We start from the raw sequence: 18,148 nt of genomic DNA on the forward strand, positions 1-18,148 counted from the left end.
ACATGTTTTTATTTTTAGTAAATATATTTTTATTTTTATTTTTTTATAGCCCTAAAAGAATTATAAAAGATTTAAAAAGTTAGTTAATAATAAAAATAGTTTTTTTAATAGTTTTTTAAAGCCTGGTATTTAAAGAATGTCCAGGAATAAAAAGGTAGTATTTATATTTATAACTAGTACTACTATTAGTTTTAATTTTAGGCTTAGAATAAAAAAAGTAAATACTATAAATATAAGGTAAAAAKGCATTAAAAGTTTTAACTTATTATATTTAAAGGCTAAAGGTACACCGTTCTCTTCTTTAAAAAATGTAGTAAAATTTAAATAAAAGTTAATTACTATTATAAATTATAGTTTTTTATAAGCTGCTATTAAACCTTAAGATTAGTAAATTTAATTATTTAAATTTTTTTATAATTATATACTCTAACCAATTCTTGCTAATAATAATTAGTTTTTTATTTAAATAAAATAAAAAAAATAAATTTTATTTAAGTTAAATACTTTAGCAAGATCTTATTAGTATACCCGTGCTATAAATAATAATAAAAGTTATATATATTTATAATAATTTTATATAAATTATTAAAAAAGCTTATAATAGCATAAGCAGAAAAAAAGTAAAAGTTTTAATAGTTTAAAAAATATAAGTAGTAAAATTAAAGGTATGATTATAAGGTAAAGTTAAATAATTAAAAGGTAAAGTTTAATAATTTAATTTAGGTTGCTTTTGCTTAAATTTAGCAGCTGGAAAAAACTTTTAAAAGTTTATAATATTATAAATTATATTATTTAGTTATTAAGCCACCCGGTCGCCCGGTTAGTTAGTTAAATTTAAAAAAAAGTAAGCAAGTTTATTAAAAAAAATAGAAAATATAAACTTAGGGAATTATTTTTATATAAAAAGTTTTAAAAAGTTAAAAAGCAGGATAAAAAAATAATAAAGCTTTAATATTATAGTAAAGGCTTATTATAATAAAGGCTTGCTATGGTAAAGGTACTATTTAAATAACTAAGATATAAGTCAGCATCCATGGCGTGGGATTAATTAGGTCAACCACAACATAAGGCCTATTATACTATACATAACCCTTTTATAAAAATGAAAAATATTTATAGATAGCTTTTTATAAATAACTAAGTTAGCTTAGGTGCTAACTTAGTATACACTAAAAATATTTATTTTTTATAAGGCTAGAGTTTTAATCCTTAGCGTTAATCTTAATTTTTCTACTCTTTTTAAAATTACTATTAACAAATCTTTTTTAGGTATATTACACCTTATCATATTATTTGCAAATTCCTAAGGCCAAGGACCTTATAGTTATTAAATATTTTTAATAATAATAGTAATATTTTAGTTATTATAAAAAATAAAGATAGCAGGAATATAGGCTTTTTACTTATTTTGAATTATTAATATTATTAAATAGTACTTTAGTTTATTTATTTTATAAGTTAAATTTATTAAAAAAAATAAAATCTTGCTTTTTTAGCGTGTTTAATTCCTATTACTTAGTAAATATAATAATACTATAATTTATGTTAGTTAAAAAGCGCGCCTAGTAATATTTTTATTTTTATTTTTAAAAAAATTATAAGCTTTTTTATTTATTTTATAAAGCTTTTTTTAACGCCTGTTTTAAAAGAATTAAAAAAAATAGTAATTACCCTTTTTAGGTGTTATAAATATTATAAAGGTTTATATTTATATTTTTAGTAATTTTCAAATTAATAAAATTATTAGTTTAAAAATTATTAAGGTTTTTTAAAATAGCGCTATAGTTTATTATAAAATATATTTTAATAGCTTTTTTTATTATTACTTATAAAGCTAAATTAAGCTTGTAAATAGCCTTGAGCTTATAATTATAACTTTTTTTTAAAAAAATTAAGTAATTAAAATATTACCGCCGTGTTTATAGGTAATATATATATAATAAAAATAATTAATAGGTTTTTAACTTTATTATTTATATAAGTAATTTTTAAATTTAATTACTAGCTTTTGCGCCCTTTTACTAGCTAGGTAATATTTATAATATATAATAGTTTTATTTATTAAAGTACTAGTACATATTTTATTAAAAAAATAAATATTATCAATTTAAGGCTAAACCTTATTAAATTTAGCTTTTATAAGTTTAAACCCGGCGTGATTAATAAAAAATAATTATAATAAGTGGTAAGGTCTTTAAACGGCCAAATAATTAAAAAAATTAATATTCTAATAAATAAAATTATTAAAAAAAGTTTTAAATAACTTTACTTTTAATAATAGTAAATACCCCTTTTTTATATACTGAATTTTAGTAGGCTTAAGTTTATATAAAAGTTATTATATAAAGTTTAGCTTTGCTAAAAGCAAGTATTAAAGTTAAAAATTTTATATATTACTTTTTTAAATTATACTTTTAACTTTGCAAGCTTGTAATACTATAAAATTATAATAAAAACTAAAATAAAGTATAAATATTAAAAGCGCAAGGTTAGGTTACTTTATATAAGTTTTTTTAATATTTAAATTTATAAAGTTTTAAAGTTATTTATTATTTTAGTAAATAGTTAATATTTAATAATAAATATATATTTAAATATAGTAATAGTTAACTTTGAATTTTCCTAAATTAATATAAATACTTTTTTTTTAATTAACCACGTGATTTACCCCCCTTTTATAATTTATTAATTTTTATTATTTTATTTTATAAAACTTAATATATTATATAGTATATTAATTTATATATAATTCATTATTTAATATAATATACCTATATAACCTTTATATTTTTTTAAATTATTTTTTTATTACTGTGCGGCGCGCGCAGTAAATATAGTTTAAAAAGGTATTTATTTTATAATATATAAAATATATTATATAAAAACAACTAAATTAATTACTTACAAATAATGGGCTATTTGCGTGGGGGGGGGTGTCGGCAGTATACGAATATCCAAGCCAACTGCTGTACGGAGTCCTACGGAGGTACTATAATCTATTATTCTGTGGGATCTCGCGAAGTTCTAGAGGTGCGAGGTGTCTCCACTTGTCTGCCCCTCATGGCTCGGAATCAACTTTACTACTAGTGTAGTTTCTACGGGCGTTTGATTGCCTGGAGGCTGGTAGTGGTAAATAGTCATTCCCTTAGCAGGGATATCCCAGTTAAGTTGTCTTCCTAATCCATCGAATTTCATGATCTTCTTACTACAGCAGTAATCTGATATTCTGTAGTCCACTCATAGTTTTAACCCGGGTAGTCTTGGCCTCTACCGAGTACAGTAGGCGCCTTGGTACGTGGCAAACGTCACTTGAAAGTTGAGAGGCTAGTTCTTGGCGCGCTTTGCGACGCTGACTCCTCCACGTTACCAAACCCAGGCTTACTTGATCATAAACTATCTCCTTCGCGTCGCGCGCAATCTACCGCGCTACATATCAATTTATTCTGTATCGCACACTAGTTGTCTAAAGCTTTCACACAGACTCTTTCCTGGCGATCGCGTGGCTACACCGTATCCCGTTTAGATTCCAATTTACGAATCTACGCATCATTTGACCAAGGGCTTCAGACCACTAGTTCCTCGGAGACGACATTCAGGGTCATGGAGCAAACCCAGCAGACTTCTGGACAGCAGCAGGGGAGGCAGCAGCCCGTGTACGACACGAGACAAGGTGGACACTACGGTAATTATCCCTTTTCATGGCGCTTTGCGTATACATAAATCAATTGAGCAACCGTGGCATAAAACTAATGTAGTTCCTAGGAGCCAGTGCCGCGGTATGGCTTCCCTAGACGAACGTGATTCGGGTCGTCGAGCTGACCTTGTACCATCTATAGCTTGCTGCACAAGGATTTGCTCCGGTTGCTGAGCTCTACACTGGCACATGGGCAAATGTGGGTATATCCATCCCTTTCTGTCGTCCTCGCTAATTGCACTATTATCTCCAGGTCAACCAAGGTTTGCAAGGGACGGCGCGTGATATCTTGACGACATATTGGCAGCACGTTATCAACCACCTTGAATCCGATAACCATGATTACAAAATCCACCAACTACCGCTGGCCCGGATCAAGAAAGTCATGAAGGCTGATCCAGAAGTCAAAATGATCTCTGCAGAGGCCCCAATCTTGTTTGCCAAGGGCTGTGATGTTTTCATCACCGAATTGACTATGAGGGCATGGATCCATGCTGAAGACAACAAGCGAAGAACATTACAGAGATCAGATATTGCAGCAGCGCTGTCCAAGTCTGACATGTTTGATTTTCTCATCGATATCGTTCCCCGCGAGGAAGCTACGTCGCATGCGAAGCGCTCGAGTCAGGCTGCAGGTGCTCCAGCAGGAGCTGCAGGGCCTACAGCTGCAGGCCAGTTGCCGCCAACTCAACACGGTGTTCAGCATCATCCACATCATATGGCACCGCCAGATTATGGTTCTTTGGGACAGCACCCTCTCCAAGACCAGGAATACAGGCAGCAGACGATGTATGGGGGGGCGGTGCAATCGGACCCGACAGCAGCATATGCCCAACCTCAAACTCAAATGTTTGAGGGCATGTATACTGCTTATCCTCACCTGCCCCCACAACAGGTACGGTTTCCAGGTTAATCACAGTCCCATGATCTGCATGCTCGTTGTGACTCTTCCCTTCTTGGATATATCGCTAACCGTATATCTTCCATTCACAGTGATTAAACTGACAATATCATCGATTGTCTGCCAGAATCAGGCGGTGCATTATCACTCCTGCGGAACCATTTGACCGTAGTGGCACAGGGCAGACGACAATACCTATGCTCTAGAAATTTGAGACTACGTTGAGAAATACCCACTTTGATTGATCTTATGCAGCTGGCTTCGCGTTACTTGTACGGGGATGGATACTGTGTCTTATTAAGGAGATCTATGGTTTTTATGAACTATAGTTTGATTCGCACAATTCTGAACATGTTAAATGCCCAGATCTCCAAATTGTAGAGATGACGTATTCGTTGTGGACTAGGACTTCTTCCCGAACCTTGATGATAGCGTTGAGAATTTATCCATCTTCACCGGACTTTGAACCGTGCGTGTAAGTCTGCAATAGTTAACGTGTGTTCGGACAGGATTGCTTACGCTAGCCACTTACTTCTCCAACAGCACGGGGCCATTGATCGCATCTACACGCCCATACTTTTTGTTTCGCATGGAGATGTCGTAAAATTCATCCGCGTTATCCGCTTGCATCAGTTGAACCGTCTGCTGCAGCTCATCCAGATTCTCTCGAAGGATGGGGTTGTTGAGACTATCAACGAATTGGTATAAATATTCAACATCTTTGGCAAGAGCCATGACCCCGTTTGGGTTAATGCGCTTCACTTCTGACGAGAGAGGGAGTGCCTAGGTGTTCGGTTAGCTGGCGCCATGGAAACATAGCCCATCGACGCGACGACGTACGAGAATCATGGTCGATGCGTGACTGAGCGCATCGAAGTAGATGAGTTCTTTAATTTCCTTGGGAAGTCCCAGGAGAGTAGAATTCATGATGTTGGAGAGGAAACGTGTAAGGGTTTGCATGTAGTTGCTCGGCTCTGTAGGAGCGGCGATAGCCATCCAGTCGTATTCTGCTGTCTCGATTAGATCATCAATCTTTGAATTGACGACCTCGAAGATGCGTTTCTCGGCCGCCTTTTTGTTGTCTCGAAATTTGCCTGTGGCTCTCAAGGCTATTGGATCGCTGGAGGAACTCTGTGACCTGGCTGCAGCGAGCAAGAGCTCCAGCTCATGGCATGCATGCTCAAAATGCTCCAAGTTGATAAGAATTTGCACAATTTGTCCCAGATAGTGGGAATTCAGGCGCTCAATGAGAGTGTCACAGACTTTGCTGGAAAGCAGTTCGTCCAGTGCCTGATACAGTTAGTAAGTTCACTGTCTCGCCTCAGCTTGCAGGGCGCTCTTACATCCTTCAAAGTCTCATCGATTATACCGGGGTTAGAGAATTCATCATTGGCGAAGAAGTAGAACTGATTGAGAAAATTTCGGATGTCAATGCAGCATAATGGATACATTTGCGAGAAGGGCAAGACGCAGGGAAACCTAATAGCATGCATCAGTACGCCATAAAGATGTAATATACTGCGCAAGAAATGGGAGACAACATACGCTTGTTCTTGCGGCTCACTGGGAGTGTACCAGCTTACATTGAGTACCTTATCGAATTCCTCGGGCGTCTGGATCGGCATGGGCATGTAATCATCCGTGGATACAATCTTTGTAACATCAGCAAGATGTTTGAAACATCAAGTTCCGTCACTTACCTCCTGAAAATCATCGCTAAACCGTCTTTTGAGCAATTCGGCGTATTTTCTGAACAAGGTCAGGAGTAAGTTATCAAAGGCTCCCACCGTAAAGTCCCAGGTCTGTAGTTCAGAACTTTAGTGAAACTCACTCAGATCATTACCAGCTAGGGCACATACATTCATTGTTTGCATGAACAAGGCAATGAGGTTCTTGATCTTAAGCAGACTCTCGGCATTGTCTACCTCGTGGAGGGCCGCTGATATTAGACCCACGGCAGTCTGGCACATTGAATCCCATAGCTCATCTACCTAGTGGGTCTATTAGCACCAGGAAGCAGACCGTGTCACACAGGAGAACTCACATCAACTGAATATCTCATGTCTGGAACTTTCTTCATGGTAGCGCGCTCAACGATTGCGAAGCCAGCCATTTCTTCCAGAAGATTATGTAGACTTGCTCCGTCATCGTCCACTAGAGTGATGGAGGCTGGTATAAGAAGCTCCTTCTGTCGACGACGGGTATTTGCATATTCGACCCTGAACTTCTCCATCTGGCCTAGAGACTGATGAATGTGTAAACACTCAAATAGCGGAGTGAAATCGACTTGAAGCTCTTCATTTTGCAAAAGGTCATATTCTTCGTGCTCGTCGCAGACCAGTTCAATAGCGGAATTCAGCTTGAAATGCTCCAAGTATGGCATTTTCGTAGCGCGCTCCTTTTGTCTTGTTTTCCGCAAATCCGTGTGATACAGGGCTATTTCCCCAAGATATTGCGACATTTCTCGGATCCTGTAAAGCCAAGTGTTCAGGTCAGACATTACCGCCTCCGCTATGGCCCTTTGAGTTGCTGGTACGGAGCGCTGAATCATATCCGCAATCTGAAATTGAGTTACCCCTTTAAGATGAACATTTTGTAGCTCTTCGAGGGCACGAAGTGCCGCGTAATGATTCTTTTTCGCTAGGAGATCATGGACCTGATTTGCAAGGCGGAGAACTTCAAGACAGTCTTGAATCGCATGTGATGTCTCGTCGATGTTCTGACGGTGCCTTCGCGATTCTACCAAGGCCTTCTTTTGTTCGGCCAGCTTCTCCGTGCTTGCCTGGATGGATTGATTGAGGTCCAGTATCTCCGCTGTCAAACTAACAGTACCTTCCCTAATATGAAGCAGCTGATTGATTGAAGAGACAAATTCTTGGTGGTTTGCATTGCAGATGGTCTCAATTTCCGCCTCCTTGTCGCTAGCAAACTTGGAGAGAGAGCGCAGTAGCTCGGACGTTTTGTTGCCGACGCTATACTCTTTGATGGAAGGAATCAATTGATCTAGATGATCGGTGTCTGAAGGTGATATAATCAGCTGCAGATCAAGCACGTTAGCTAGCTTGACTTTGGAGCATATATGGTATGGGCTCACTAACCTGATTTAACACATATGTAGACTCACTTCGCGACGGAACCATGGATGGCATGTTGTGGTGAGCTGCGGGTAGCCGCGCGATTATGAGGATAGCCCAAAGACTGCTCTGGCGAATTCTAAGTAGATACAAGGGCAACCCTTCAGCAATAAAAACAAGAAGGATGTGGTGAACAGCGCGAGTTGGAGAAGCTAACTTGATACTAACCCGCGAAGCTCACCCCACACCGATAGGTACCGTAACGATCCTCTTATCTGTGGGGCCTACCCTTGCAAGTTGCTGGAAATTCTAATAATACTATCATCCCATCTCATGCTCCGGTGTGTCGTCTATGGCATGTGCTTTGCACATTGACGCCATACTGTCCCTGTCATATGCCATTAAATATCTCAGATACTTATGCCACCTGTTCCAACACCAACAAGAAGAGTAACGTTGCTTTCGCTAGGATAGTATCGGTAGGTACTGGACTCCAGCGAGCCACGAACAAACAAATGTTTCCCGAGCAGGGAATCGTCGTGATACGTGCTGAAATCAAGGGAATTTGGTGCCTTGTGGTCTAACTATGCTTAGGTAGTCTTCGTTCCAAAATGAGATGATCTCACTGGATTTGGAAATGTCAATATCAACTCCAAGCAGCAGCCGTCTATTACGGCCCGTTGCTGTACGAACCACCGACAAGAACCAAGCTGCTGTATGAAGAACCTGAATTGAAGCTTTTCATGTGTATATTCTGCTGAATTCATGCTGAATATGTGTCGACCTAGGGCACCTAGTTCCTACCTGGGACTGCACACCAGACCAGATATGAAGATGCAGTGCTCCTGGTAGGACTTTCTCTGATAAACCTAACCAACTGGTAAGAAAGCAAGCAAAGTGGCTCAAGTAATGGTGCATGACTTTCTTCTGAGGTAGCCAGAAGAACTATGCCATGACTGGCTGATATAGCATGTTTGAGCCAGTGCTCATTTCTCTCCACATTGCATTACATTCTGGTTTGAACTATATTCACTTAGTCTCTCTTCTTGCTTTCTTGCTCATTCTACCATCACTGTGTGGAGTAGCCAACCAGCAACCCTGTGTTGAATGGATCCCAGCATGCTCTACCACAAACACCTCCTTTAATCTTTAATTCAGAAGCTCAATTACTCACGCAGGCAAACTACTTCTGAGCTTTATTGTCTGGCCCCTCTAACACAGTTGCACAGTGCCTCTGTGGAAGAACACATTTCAAGCCTTTTGGAGAGTCGCTGGCCCTGACCCTCAATATGAGAGGGACTGACTCTTCTCGTGGGCTGAGCAGCCCAAGCTCTACAGACGGGGTTGCTTCTCCCAATGGATCACCGGATACGAAACTCACTGCCTTCTCCCCAGAAGACGTGCGCATCAAAGCACTTTCTGAATCGAGTACATGCGGTCCATTGGATGACTGGACGGGATTTAAGCAGTTCTTCTCAAAGTAAGTAAATGGACACTGAGATACTAGACAGTCGTTGACGGCTTGTAGCGCTTCTTCGGACCCTTTTCTTGTCTCTACAAATGTGTCCACTCGGCCACAACTCTCTCCAACCGCAGCGAGCTTTACTCCCATTGGACTGGGGGATTTGATGAGTTTGAACCGCGCTCACTATGTGAACAAGGAGCCACCCCCTAGCAGCATCGGTCTTCTGGCAGCCAGCTCCAATGTCGACTCCAGTGCAACAGTAGCTCCTTCTACGAGCCGCCTAGAGCGGCCCCTACCAGCATATGGTGCAATTGGGAGCGATAGAGTCCAAAAGGATCGCACTTCTCCCGAGCCTGGCCATGGAGACAATGAACAGGACAAACACACTCGGGCCTTACTTATCGAGAATGTTCCGACTAGTCTAACTTATATGTCTCTGGCTGGGTTTTTCAATGTGAGTGTTTTTTCTTTCTTTTTCTTTCCGCAGATGGAATAATGATATGCAGCGGCGTGAATTCACCTCTCTCAAAGGTCCCATTCTTTCCGAGTTGAGCTCTAAAGGCAAAGTATTTGCCTCCTTTACCGATTGCCGCGAAGCGAAAAAGGCAGTTGAAAAAGTCCGCCTTCTTCGTCCAGAATGGAGAGTCGTTTCGCTTACTCCCAAGGAGTACGTGCAACATCTGGACCCGGCCCTGCTTCCTCAAACTTCCGATTATGAAGGACAGCTGATTGCAACTGTCTACTACGACAGCCGAAATCCGGGCTTAAATCAACATACGGTGGCTCGATCATTGGAAACACTCGCTATGACGTTTGGGGATATCCAGAGCTTCACTCCTTTACTCTCTGGTCAAGAGAATATTGCCGAATTTCACATCGAGTACTTCAATACCCGAGACGCTGAAAATGTCATGACGACCCTCAATGGGACTTCTGTGGATGTGAGTGACGGTCATTCAACCTACAGCTGACGTACTAATAATAGTTCTTCGGAAGGATTGCGTTGTTGAGGTTTCATTCTTCAAGCCAGATGTAGAGAGTGAAGCCTACCCTTCTCCCCAGAGCCCATGCTCTGTAAAGAAAAGCGTACCCTGTATGGATACCTCTTATCATAAAGATGCGCCGTGGGTCTCACCTCGGCACGACCGTGCTCCTTACATGGAACTTAGCCCTACCGGCCGTTCCACAATCCCATCCGGTGAGCATGCTGGATTAATGGATTGGATGACGAGGGCGGGGGAAAGAATTCTACCCTCTCCACGCCGCGAGATCACCCGCTATCCCGATTTACGCTTAACGAACCAAAATGCTGTCGATGTTGAGCGGATTCGCCTTGGCTTGGATGTCCGTACCACCGTATGTGCCTAGATCTCCATTTCAAGTTAGGTTTGCTCAACAGTCGATGACAGATAATGCTCCGAAACATTCCCAACAAAATTGATCAGGTAAGTGTCTGAATAAAACAAAGGTCGCTTGAAATGCTGTCTGACCTATCAAGACCATGCTCAAAGCCATCGTTGACGAGACAAGCCACGGGAAATATGACTTCATGTATCTGCGTATTGGTGAGTATATTTGTCACTTGAGCTCCTTCCATTGTTGACTGGTTTGATATAGATTTCGCCAATAATTGCAAGTATGTTGGGATGCCATGGTGTATGTGTCTAGTCTTACTGACTCCCTTGTCCTAGCGTCGGTTATGCTTTCATCAACTTCGAGGATGTGGGTTTTGATGATCCTTACCCTCAGTACAGAGCTAACAATCTACAAGCCAATCGATATCATTGATGTCAGTCTCCTGAGCTTCTAAATCTCGCAGAGTATAATCTTACAAAGCTTAAGTTTGTCAAAGCGCGAGCAGGGCGCACATGGTATGTTTTAAGGGTTAGGGTATAAATAGGCAGCGACATTAATACCATGCACAGGAACTGCTTCAACAGCGACAAGGTCGCAGAAGTGTCATACGCAAGTCCGTGATCTTTTAGCCCTGCCTATGCTTCCTTGTTCTGAACTTGAGCAGCCATCCAGGGTAAGGACTGCTTGGTTCAAAAGTTCCGCAATAGTTCGGTGATGCTCGAACATCCATCATTTCGCCCAAAGGTATGATGTGCTTCTTATTGGAAGACGTGTTGACTTATCCATGATGGCAGATTTTTCACACTGGCACTGGATCACTTGCCGGAAAGGAGGATCGTTTCCCTGGACCCGATAACCCTTCGAAGATGCGCCGCAGTATCGAGAACGCGGAGCACGTCGGTCAGTGTCTGGTAGCTTTCAATGATTACTGCTTATCGAACTGACCACGCCAGGCCTCTTTGCACCACGAGTTGGGCAGCAGTATCGAGATGAGCAGCGCCGCCGCCGCTCTCAATTTGATCGAGGAACGACTGCGGCCGAACGAGAGATAGTTTACGTTCGGACTCTCGCCCCTAGACGCCCCTTTAGTGCTGTGGGAAACGGCCTGAAAAGCGCTCCTTGCACTTACCCCGGGATGAAAATGTGGTATGATTCGCCGATCTCCGAGCATGGTCCTAAAACCTCCTGATTTCCCTGTTCATGACAAAGGGCCCCGTTCGCAGATTCAAGGGGCGTCGGTATGTTAGTGTACAAGAGTGTACTCCGTGGTACAATATTTTCTCCATCTGCTGCATCTGTTCGTGTTCTTTAACCGCTTTTCCATATTTGTTTTCTTGTTCCGAGTGCATTACGGGCTTGGAGAGGGGCTACCAACTGTTTTGATTCATGAGAGAAAGCCATTCTACGCCCAGATTGGCTTGGTTGTGGTGTCTCGGTCTGAGTCGGAATGTTGGGTTCATCTCCGTTGGGAAGTCAAATGTGAGGTTTACAGAGTACATAATGATGGACGCTAACGATGCGGATAGTACGAAGAAAATGAGGAAACATTCGGTGGCTTGTTCTGCAGCTAGCTCACTAGAATAGTCTGAATTGAAAAGTGCTATTTTGATTCAATGTTAATAGAATATCATGAAGATAGGAAGACGACGAGTCTGAGTTGAGTACCTACCAGTGGACGAATCAATGGTAATTCCGAAGTTAGCCCAACCCGGAGATCGAAGTCTAGAGTCTTCAGACGTGCTATGGATGATGGTCAGATGGAAGCTGCTTGTCACTTCGCTAAGCCCGACCGCCCTAAGGGGCGGTTGGTCAGCCCCAGCCATATAAAAACACCACCTTAATAAAAATATTAAATTTGTATAGGATTCCCATATAAATTTAATTTTTAATTTTTTAATAATAACTTAATAACCACGCATCTAGGGACTTTAAAATAAAATTTTTTATATTATAATATAAAATACTCTATAAAAATATAAAATAAAATATATATATTTTTTATCTAGTTTTTTAAATAGTATATTCCTGCACCTATATTTTTACATTTTCTTTATTAATATGTTAAATTTTAATATTTTTAAACTTTTAAAAAGTCTATATAATAAAGAAAATTATTCTTTACAAAATACTTTTCTTTTTAGATTTATATATAGTCTAGTTGTGAAGTTATTATTAAAAAACTAAAAATTAGATTTATATGGGAATCCCATACAAATTTAATATTTTTATTAAGGTGGTGTTTTTATATGGCTGGGGCTGACCAACCGCCACCAGGCGGTCGGGCTCAGCGAAGTGACGAGTATAACTTATGGAACGGAGTCCAGAGTTGGACCTAAAGAGTACGGTGGTGAGGGGAATAATAATGGGGCAAGCCTGGGTTTCTTATTTTTTAGTGCATTTCATGATCTCGGAGTTCGAACCGAGCCGACCATGTCATGCTTACCGGTATCCCGCTCCACAGTCTTTCTTATCTACACAGAACATCCTTGGACCACCCCAGCTAGGCTTCTACTACTACCTATCTTAGCTGCGTGCATGGTAGATTTCTGGCCCGTTTTCCTGAGCTAGGTGACAAGAAGCACTGATGGATAAAGATGAGCTCTTCCGTATATACTCCATGCTTCATTTGATATCCCACCACAATAGAAACCAACATGGAAAAGCAAAATGGTGGAAATGGCTCTCTATCTTGAAGCGAGCTGTTCGGAATCTCGCTCTGTCATTAAGCCCAGAAGACCAAGAAATTTCTCGTTCCTCCGGCGAAACTTATAAACGTTATTTGGCAGATCGGATTTTGCCAAGATGTTACTTGTGAGTTCTTTTGGTGCTACCCTACCCGTCTTTCTTAGACGCTTACTGATATCAAATCGCAGGGCCTTTTCGGTAGTTGTAGCAGATGTTCAGTTCTCTACGCTCGGCACTGTGCTCCTCGCTACTCTTGCGCAGCTTTCGAAGTCAACGGGAGCTGATAAGGAACTCAAATTGCAATTCCCGGTAGAAAACAACCGTGAATCCGTACCCACGTTCTACAGAAATCTTCCGAAGATGATAGAGGACATTGGGGAAGCCTTGCCACGGACACTGGGGGATCTAGAAGCTGTCCAAGGCTTTGAAATGAAGCAGACTCTTCAACGGCCGATTTTGGGAGAGATACCCCCAACCAAGACTAGCGAATTCGGTGACTCCAAGATTTTGGTCACGGCGAAATCAAGGAAGAAGAAGAAACAGAAGAAGAATGCGATAGATGACCTTTTTGACGGGCTTTGTGATACCTAAAATGAAATTTGTCCGGTAACATCTCGTTGAAAGTTACTACTGACGAGACCCAAGAAAAACGCTTTCCAACCCATATTCAACGATCATATACATAATACTATATCTCACCCAGGCATGCTCCGCGTAACTGCTAGAGGATGGCGAGAAGTCACAGATAAACCCCACCTAGCACGTTCACCGCAAAGTGATGAATAGTTGCCCAGGACATTGTGTATAGGTACTTGGGCGAAAATACTGTCCAAATGAAAAGATGGGTCCTCAAAGCCGTACACGCGGCCATAACAGAAATCAGCATAGCGGCCACTTGGAAAGTCAGAAGCGCTATGTGAGTCCGGATTTCGTCCCGGGTTCGCTCTGCCTTCAGAAGTTTGGCGGCAGATATCCACCATATCGGACCAGCCCAATTGCTCACATATGTCAAAATGCCGACTAGAATGACGTTGTAATCACCAATCCCATTATATGCATTGGAGAGGTCAATGGATGATATAGCATTGGAGCCACCAAACGCAAAGAAGGTGGTATACTGCATGAGCAAGGACGTCACAGCGAGCTCAACAGATGTTAGGTTCATCGTTGCCAGAACCTTGAGTTGCAACCTGAGAATCAGGAAGATCGGGATATTGGTTACCCTTGACTGGGTGAGGAAAAAAAGAGTCAAAGCGTCGAGATATACTGTGCTTGGAGATGCTAGTTTGGTCAGCATGTATGCGCACCTGGAATGCAGCGCTTACTTCGTCTATGAGGGGAGTGGCTGCTTTTTGCGATGAATCTGGATGCTAGAAGTAGCAAGACAATGCCGCCCATTGCAACACGCGCATATAGGACAAGCGGTATTCCATTAAGTAAGGCTGCGACGCTTCGGACCGCGGTTTCATCGAGAAGTTCAGGCGACTCCGACGCCGCGAAAACCAACTTGAACGTGAAACATGTGGCCGTTACCGCGAGACAGAGCAGAGGCCAAATGAATGATGGAGTAAGGTCGTTTATCAGGTTCAGACAAACATCAGCATATGTCAATCCCACCAAGAACCAAAGGCTGCCCTGATGGCTTGGAAAGTATATCCGGGCAAGATCGGGTTCAGCAGTAAATTTTTGACCAGTCTGATTCCAACGTCTCAAAATCCGGTGAGAGATTGCTAAGATAAAAACGCCCATCGTGTGGGAGAGATATGCCGCAGAATGGGTTGATTGGTTGGCAGCCTGAGGGGGAGCTTTTTGTTGAGATTCAAACGACCTGACGTGCAGGTAGAAGACCCATCCCGTAGATATCCAATACCAAAATTGTTGTTCTTCTTCGACATAACTACTAGCAAACATCATGGCACCGTACAGCAGCATGCATGCCACCAGGAACAGCCCCGAATGCCGATGACCTGAGAGCGCTTTATACGTGTCAGGGAAAGAGAACAAGACCGCAAGGCCCGTAATGCAAGTACCTAGTAAGAGGTGCATAACATCATAATTGCTAGCAGCGCCGCTCATCACTTCCTGGGAGACTTCAAGGAAATGTAATAGTGCCGTTTCAATCTCGGCCTGGACATGAATGCTATGTGCTGTAGCTGCATCATCCTGACGAAGCAATCTCTGTGCTCGGGACCAAGCGCATTGGACTTCATCCAGACCACTCTGCGAGCCCGCATAGCAATTAGAGGGCACTGTGCTATCATCAAAGCTGTGGGCTGAATGAGTCTCTTTAAGAATTCTCAGGAACTGTTTAGCGTTCTGGTTGAGCAACTGTATTCTCTGGGAGCCTATACCACAAGGGGCGGTGTCAGTAGATAACGAAATAGTAATGGATGTCTCTTACCAAGATGCCACATATCTAGAAGCTCAGGGATGAACACGCCGAGGCTATTCAATGGGATGGGCAGCCCAAGAAGGCCCGCTAGAGTCGGGGTAATATCGGTCTGATCCACAGTACGATAGTACTGCAGCTCATCTATTGCATCGACAGGGCTATCTCTACCGGCCCCCAAGCTCTGCAACTTCGGCGATATGAAGAGGAGGGCAGGTGAGGTCTCACCTGCTGAAGAACCACCATGGTTCCCAGCGTCATTCATCCCATGGTCACCGCAAAGGACGAAGAGGGTTGACTGTAGATGGGGCTTCTGCTCTATTGCTCCATATACCTGCGTGACAATCGAGTCCATTTCATTCTGTTTGGGTATCATGAATGAACTGTGCAAGAATTAGAATGAAGTCAGTGAAAGGACTGGCAGATTTCACCTCTGTGGCCCAGCTTTGTGTCCAATATGATCTAAGCCCAAGTAATGCATTATCAGGCAGGACCAATCATGCTGAGCAAGCTCATTAGGAATATGACGAGTCACATTGGTGTCTACTTCGGTGAAGTCCTGGGGGAAGAAGGTCAGTTTTCTTGGAAGTACAGACTGAGTAAATAGAAGAGTGCGACTGACTGATACAAAGAAACTTGTCGTCCCATCTGCCCTGCTGAACATTCCGGGAAACAGCTTTAGCCAGGTGTCGTCCCCATACATTACTAGTCGGTCCCCTTTCGCTTTGATTTGGGCCAGCCACGTGTCTTGATATGCAAGAGTTGATGATGTGTCTGACTCTGCTATATTAAGGATAACATCAAGAAATGAAGGCACTGATCCTGTGGTTATAGCCTTCAATCGTGGCATGGTGACAGTTGGGGAGCCTGCATAAGCAGTAAAAGGGATCGCAGCACCAGATCGTATAAGACTAGCAGGCAGGTCAAAGAGTATTCGAGAAAGCTGAATGAAGGATATGCGAACCTCTGAGTAAATAAAAACCCGGAGGTGTTCGAAAATACGAAGTCGCTTTTCCCCTTAGTGAAGTATTTAAGAGTATGGGGTATACAAGTACTTACCTCCGCAATGCATCCACCACCATGAAGATTACCTTGTCAAAGATCCTCGGTGGCACATATTCGGATCTTCCAAATGTAGCCAGACCAGGAATCAGAGGCTTATAAGGGAAAAACCCAAAGGAGAATACTAAGATACCAACAGGTATGAGAACATTGGCCGCGAATACCAGCAAGTTGGCTGGCACGGCTTTCATCTTGGCCATTGGCGGACGTCGGTCAAGCATTTACTTGCAGACAATTGAAAACAGGCTGTCGCCAACCTGTAACATTCAGACGGAATCCATTAATGGGAGTTTACTGCTTGTATATAGTACTCTATGGCCGATTTAGAGATGGTCACTTTCACCGCCTGCCCTACTGAACAGCTTCATGCTTATCGATACCGTAAGCTTTTTCTTGGCCTTCCGGCCCTTCCCAGAACTGGCCGTTTTGGATAAGAAGCACTCATGTGTCAAACAAAAGAAGGGTTGCATAAAATTCAAAAATATGATACCGAGCACTGTGGCATTTAAGCCAGTTCAAGTTGATAACGCGACCATTGGAAGCATGCTTACTTCCCGAGAAGACGCCGCCAGCCTCGTCTTTCGCCGGGCAGGACGTACTTATGTGCCGGTCCTAATGCAGCAACCTATGGTGGCAAGTTTAGAGCTCAACTGGTTGTTAGGGATCACAGCTGCTCTTCTGATCGGCATGATGCCGCAAGAGGGACGCTCTAGACAATCGCTGAATGTCGGCAGAAACTCCTTTCGTGATATACCGAGCCACAATGAACACGGCCATCGAAATCCAATGGGTTGTTGGACAACACTCTGTCTTCGTCGGAAGGCCATAGAAAAAAGGGCATCGTTCACTTCTTCCTGGGCGCTTTGTTGGTTTTCGATGGGTGGGGTTTAAAAACGATAGAAGAGCGATTCTTTCTCTGACGCTTTTGAATTCGTCCGGATCGTTGCGAACGACTACCCGCGTTGCCTCCTGAGGAGTCGATGTCCATTGCTATATAGAGAAGTCAGCCCGGACCGTGGTAAGGATCCGCGTTCGTTCGTTCGTTTACCTTCACTGCTTTCTGGGGTTGTCTTGTCGCCGGCCTGGGTATCTAAATGTTGTTAGTCAGGGCTAGCTTTGCCCATTATATATTGGCGCATACCCAAATCTGTGGCCCCTGTGTCCTTCTTCGACTTTTCTGTAGCGCTTGGCTTAGGCTGGGAGGCAAGCTCTTGAAGCTTTGCTGACAATCTTTCGGTTCGGGCATCTACAGCAGGCCCGAAAACTGTAGAGCGAAGTTTTGCCTTGTTGCGCTTTTGCACACTTGCCCGGACGCTCTTCGCCATTGTGATGTCGTAGTCTATAGGGGACTGATAATTCAGCGATAAATATGATATGTTTGAGGGAAGGTCGATTGATCGAAAATCGCGGAGTTGCTGTGTAAGTCTGTAAGAAAAAAGTTTTTGTATCACAACGGATGGCGAACACCGGGCCAGGCCTTATGTCATCCGATCGGAGCCACCTCCGTACTCGTCGCTGGATA

At 42.1% G+C, this 18,148-nt stretch overlaps 6 protein-coding genes across 6 annotated transcripts; 3 read left to right on the forward strand and 3 right to left on the reverse strand.

Moving 5' to 3' along the window:
* Positions 1 to 3,600: 3,600 nt before the first annotated feature.
* Positions 3,601 to 4,607, forward strand: hapE (CCAAT-binding factor complex subunit HapE; the record flags this gene model as incomplete). Its single annotated transcript, XM_026753118.1, has 4 exons — positions 3,601 to 3,682; positions 3,763 to 3,776; positions 3,837 to 3,893; positions 3,948 to 4,607. The coding sequence occupies 4 exons, from the start codon at positions 3,601 to 3,603 to the stop codon at positions 4,605 to 4,607; spliced, it is 813 nt and encodes a 270-aa protein (XP_026598308.1).
* A 516-nt stretch (positions 4,608 to 5,123) lies between these two features.
* On the reverse strand, positions 5,124 to 7,744 carry DSM5745_11103 (Rab GTPase-binding exocyst subunit SEC15; the record flags this gene model as incomplete). The annotated part of the gene is made up of 8 exons (XM_026753119.1): positions 5,124 to 5,378; positions 5,436 to 5,885; positions 5,939 to 6,074; positions 6,141 to 6,247; positions 6,296 to 6,397; positions 6,455 to 6,586; positions 6,640 to 7,632; positions 7,694 to 7,744. The coding sequence occupies 8 exons, from the start codon at positions 7,742 to 7,744 to the stop codon at positions 5,124 to 5,126; spliced, it is 2,226 nt and encodes a 741-aa protein (XP_026598309.1).
* Positions 7,745 to 8,958: 1,214 nt separating this feature from the next.
* Positions 8,959 to 11,679, forward strand: DSM5745_11104 (putative meiosis protein MEI2; the record flags this gene model as incomplete). Its single annotated transcript, XM_026753120.1, has 13 exons — positions 8,959 to 9,149; positions 9,198 to 9,588; positions 9,641 to 10,075; positions 10,131 to 10,490; positions 10,544 to 10,579; positions 10,633 to 10,699; positions 10,752 to 10,770; positions 10,826 to 10,856; positions 10,929 to 11,005; positions 11,060 to 11,103; positions 11,155 to 11,234; positions 11,285 to 11,390; positions 11,444 to 11,679. The coding sequence occupies 13 exons, from the start codon at positions 8,959 to 8,961 to the stop codon at positions 11,677 to 11,679; spliced, it is 2,073 nt and encodes a 690-aa protein (XP_026598310.1).
* A 1,428-nt stretch (positions 11,680 to 13,107) lies between these two features.
* On the forward strand, positions 13,108 to 13,766 carry DSM5745_11105 (uncharacterized protein; the record flags this gene model as incomplete). Its single annotated transcript, XM_026753121.1, has 2 exons — positions 13,108 to 13,301; positions 13,364 to 13,766. 2 exons carry the CDS (start codon positions 13,108 to 13,110, stop codon positions 13,764 to 13,766), a joined length of 597 nt encoding a protein of 198 aa, XP_026598311.1.
* A 554-nt stretch (positions 13,767 to 14,320) lies between these two features.
* Positions 14,321 to 16,817, reverse strand: las21 (mannose-ethanolamine phosphotransferase LAS21; the record flags this gene model as incomplete). Its single annotated transcript, XM_026753122.1, has 6 exons — positions 14,321 to 14,403; positions 14,501 to 15,520; positions 15,577 to 15,947; positions 15,996 to 16,475; positions 16,529 to 16,573; positions 16,624 to 16,817. The coding sequence occupies 6 exons, from the start codon at positions 16,815 to 16,817 to the stop codon at positions 14,321 to 14,323; spliced, it is 2,193 nt and encodes a 730-aa protein (XP_026598312.1).
* A 653-nt stretch (positions 16,818 to 17,470) lies between these two features.
* Positions 17,471 to 17,951, reverse strand: DSM5745_11107 (DUF2423 domain-containing protein; the record flags this gene model as incomplete). Its single annotated transcript, XM_026753123.1, has 3 exons — positions 17,471 to 17,616; positions 17,675 to 17,716; positions 17,768 to 17,951. 3 exons carry the CDS (start codon positions 17,949 to 17,951, stop codon positions 17,471 to 17,473), a joined length of 372 nt encoding a protein of 123 aa, XP_026598313.1.
* Between the last annotated feature and the right edge of the window lie 197 nt (positions 17,952 to 18,148).

The sequence above is a fragment of the Aspergillus mulundensis genome (genome assembly GCF_003369625.1).
Source record: "Aspergillus mulundensis strain DSM 5745 chromosome Unknown scaffold_20, whole genome shotgun sequence".
NCBI classification, from domain to species: domain Eukaryota; kingdom Fungi; phylum Ascomycota; class Eurotiomycetes; order Eurotiales; family Aspergillaceae; genus Aspergillus; species Aspergillus mulundensis.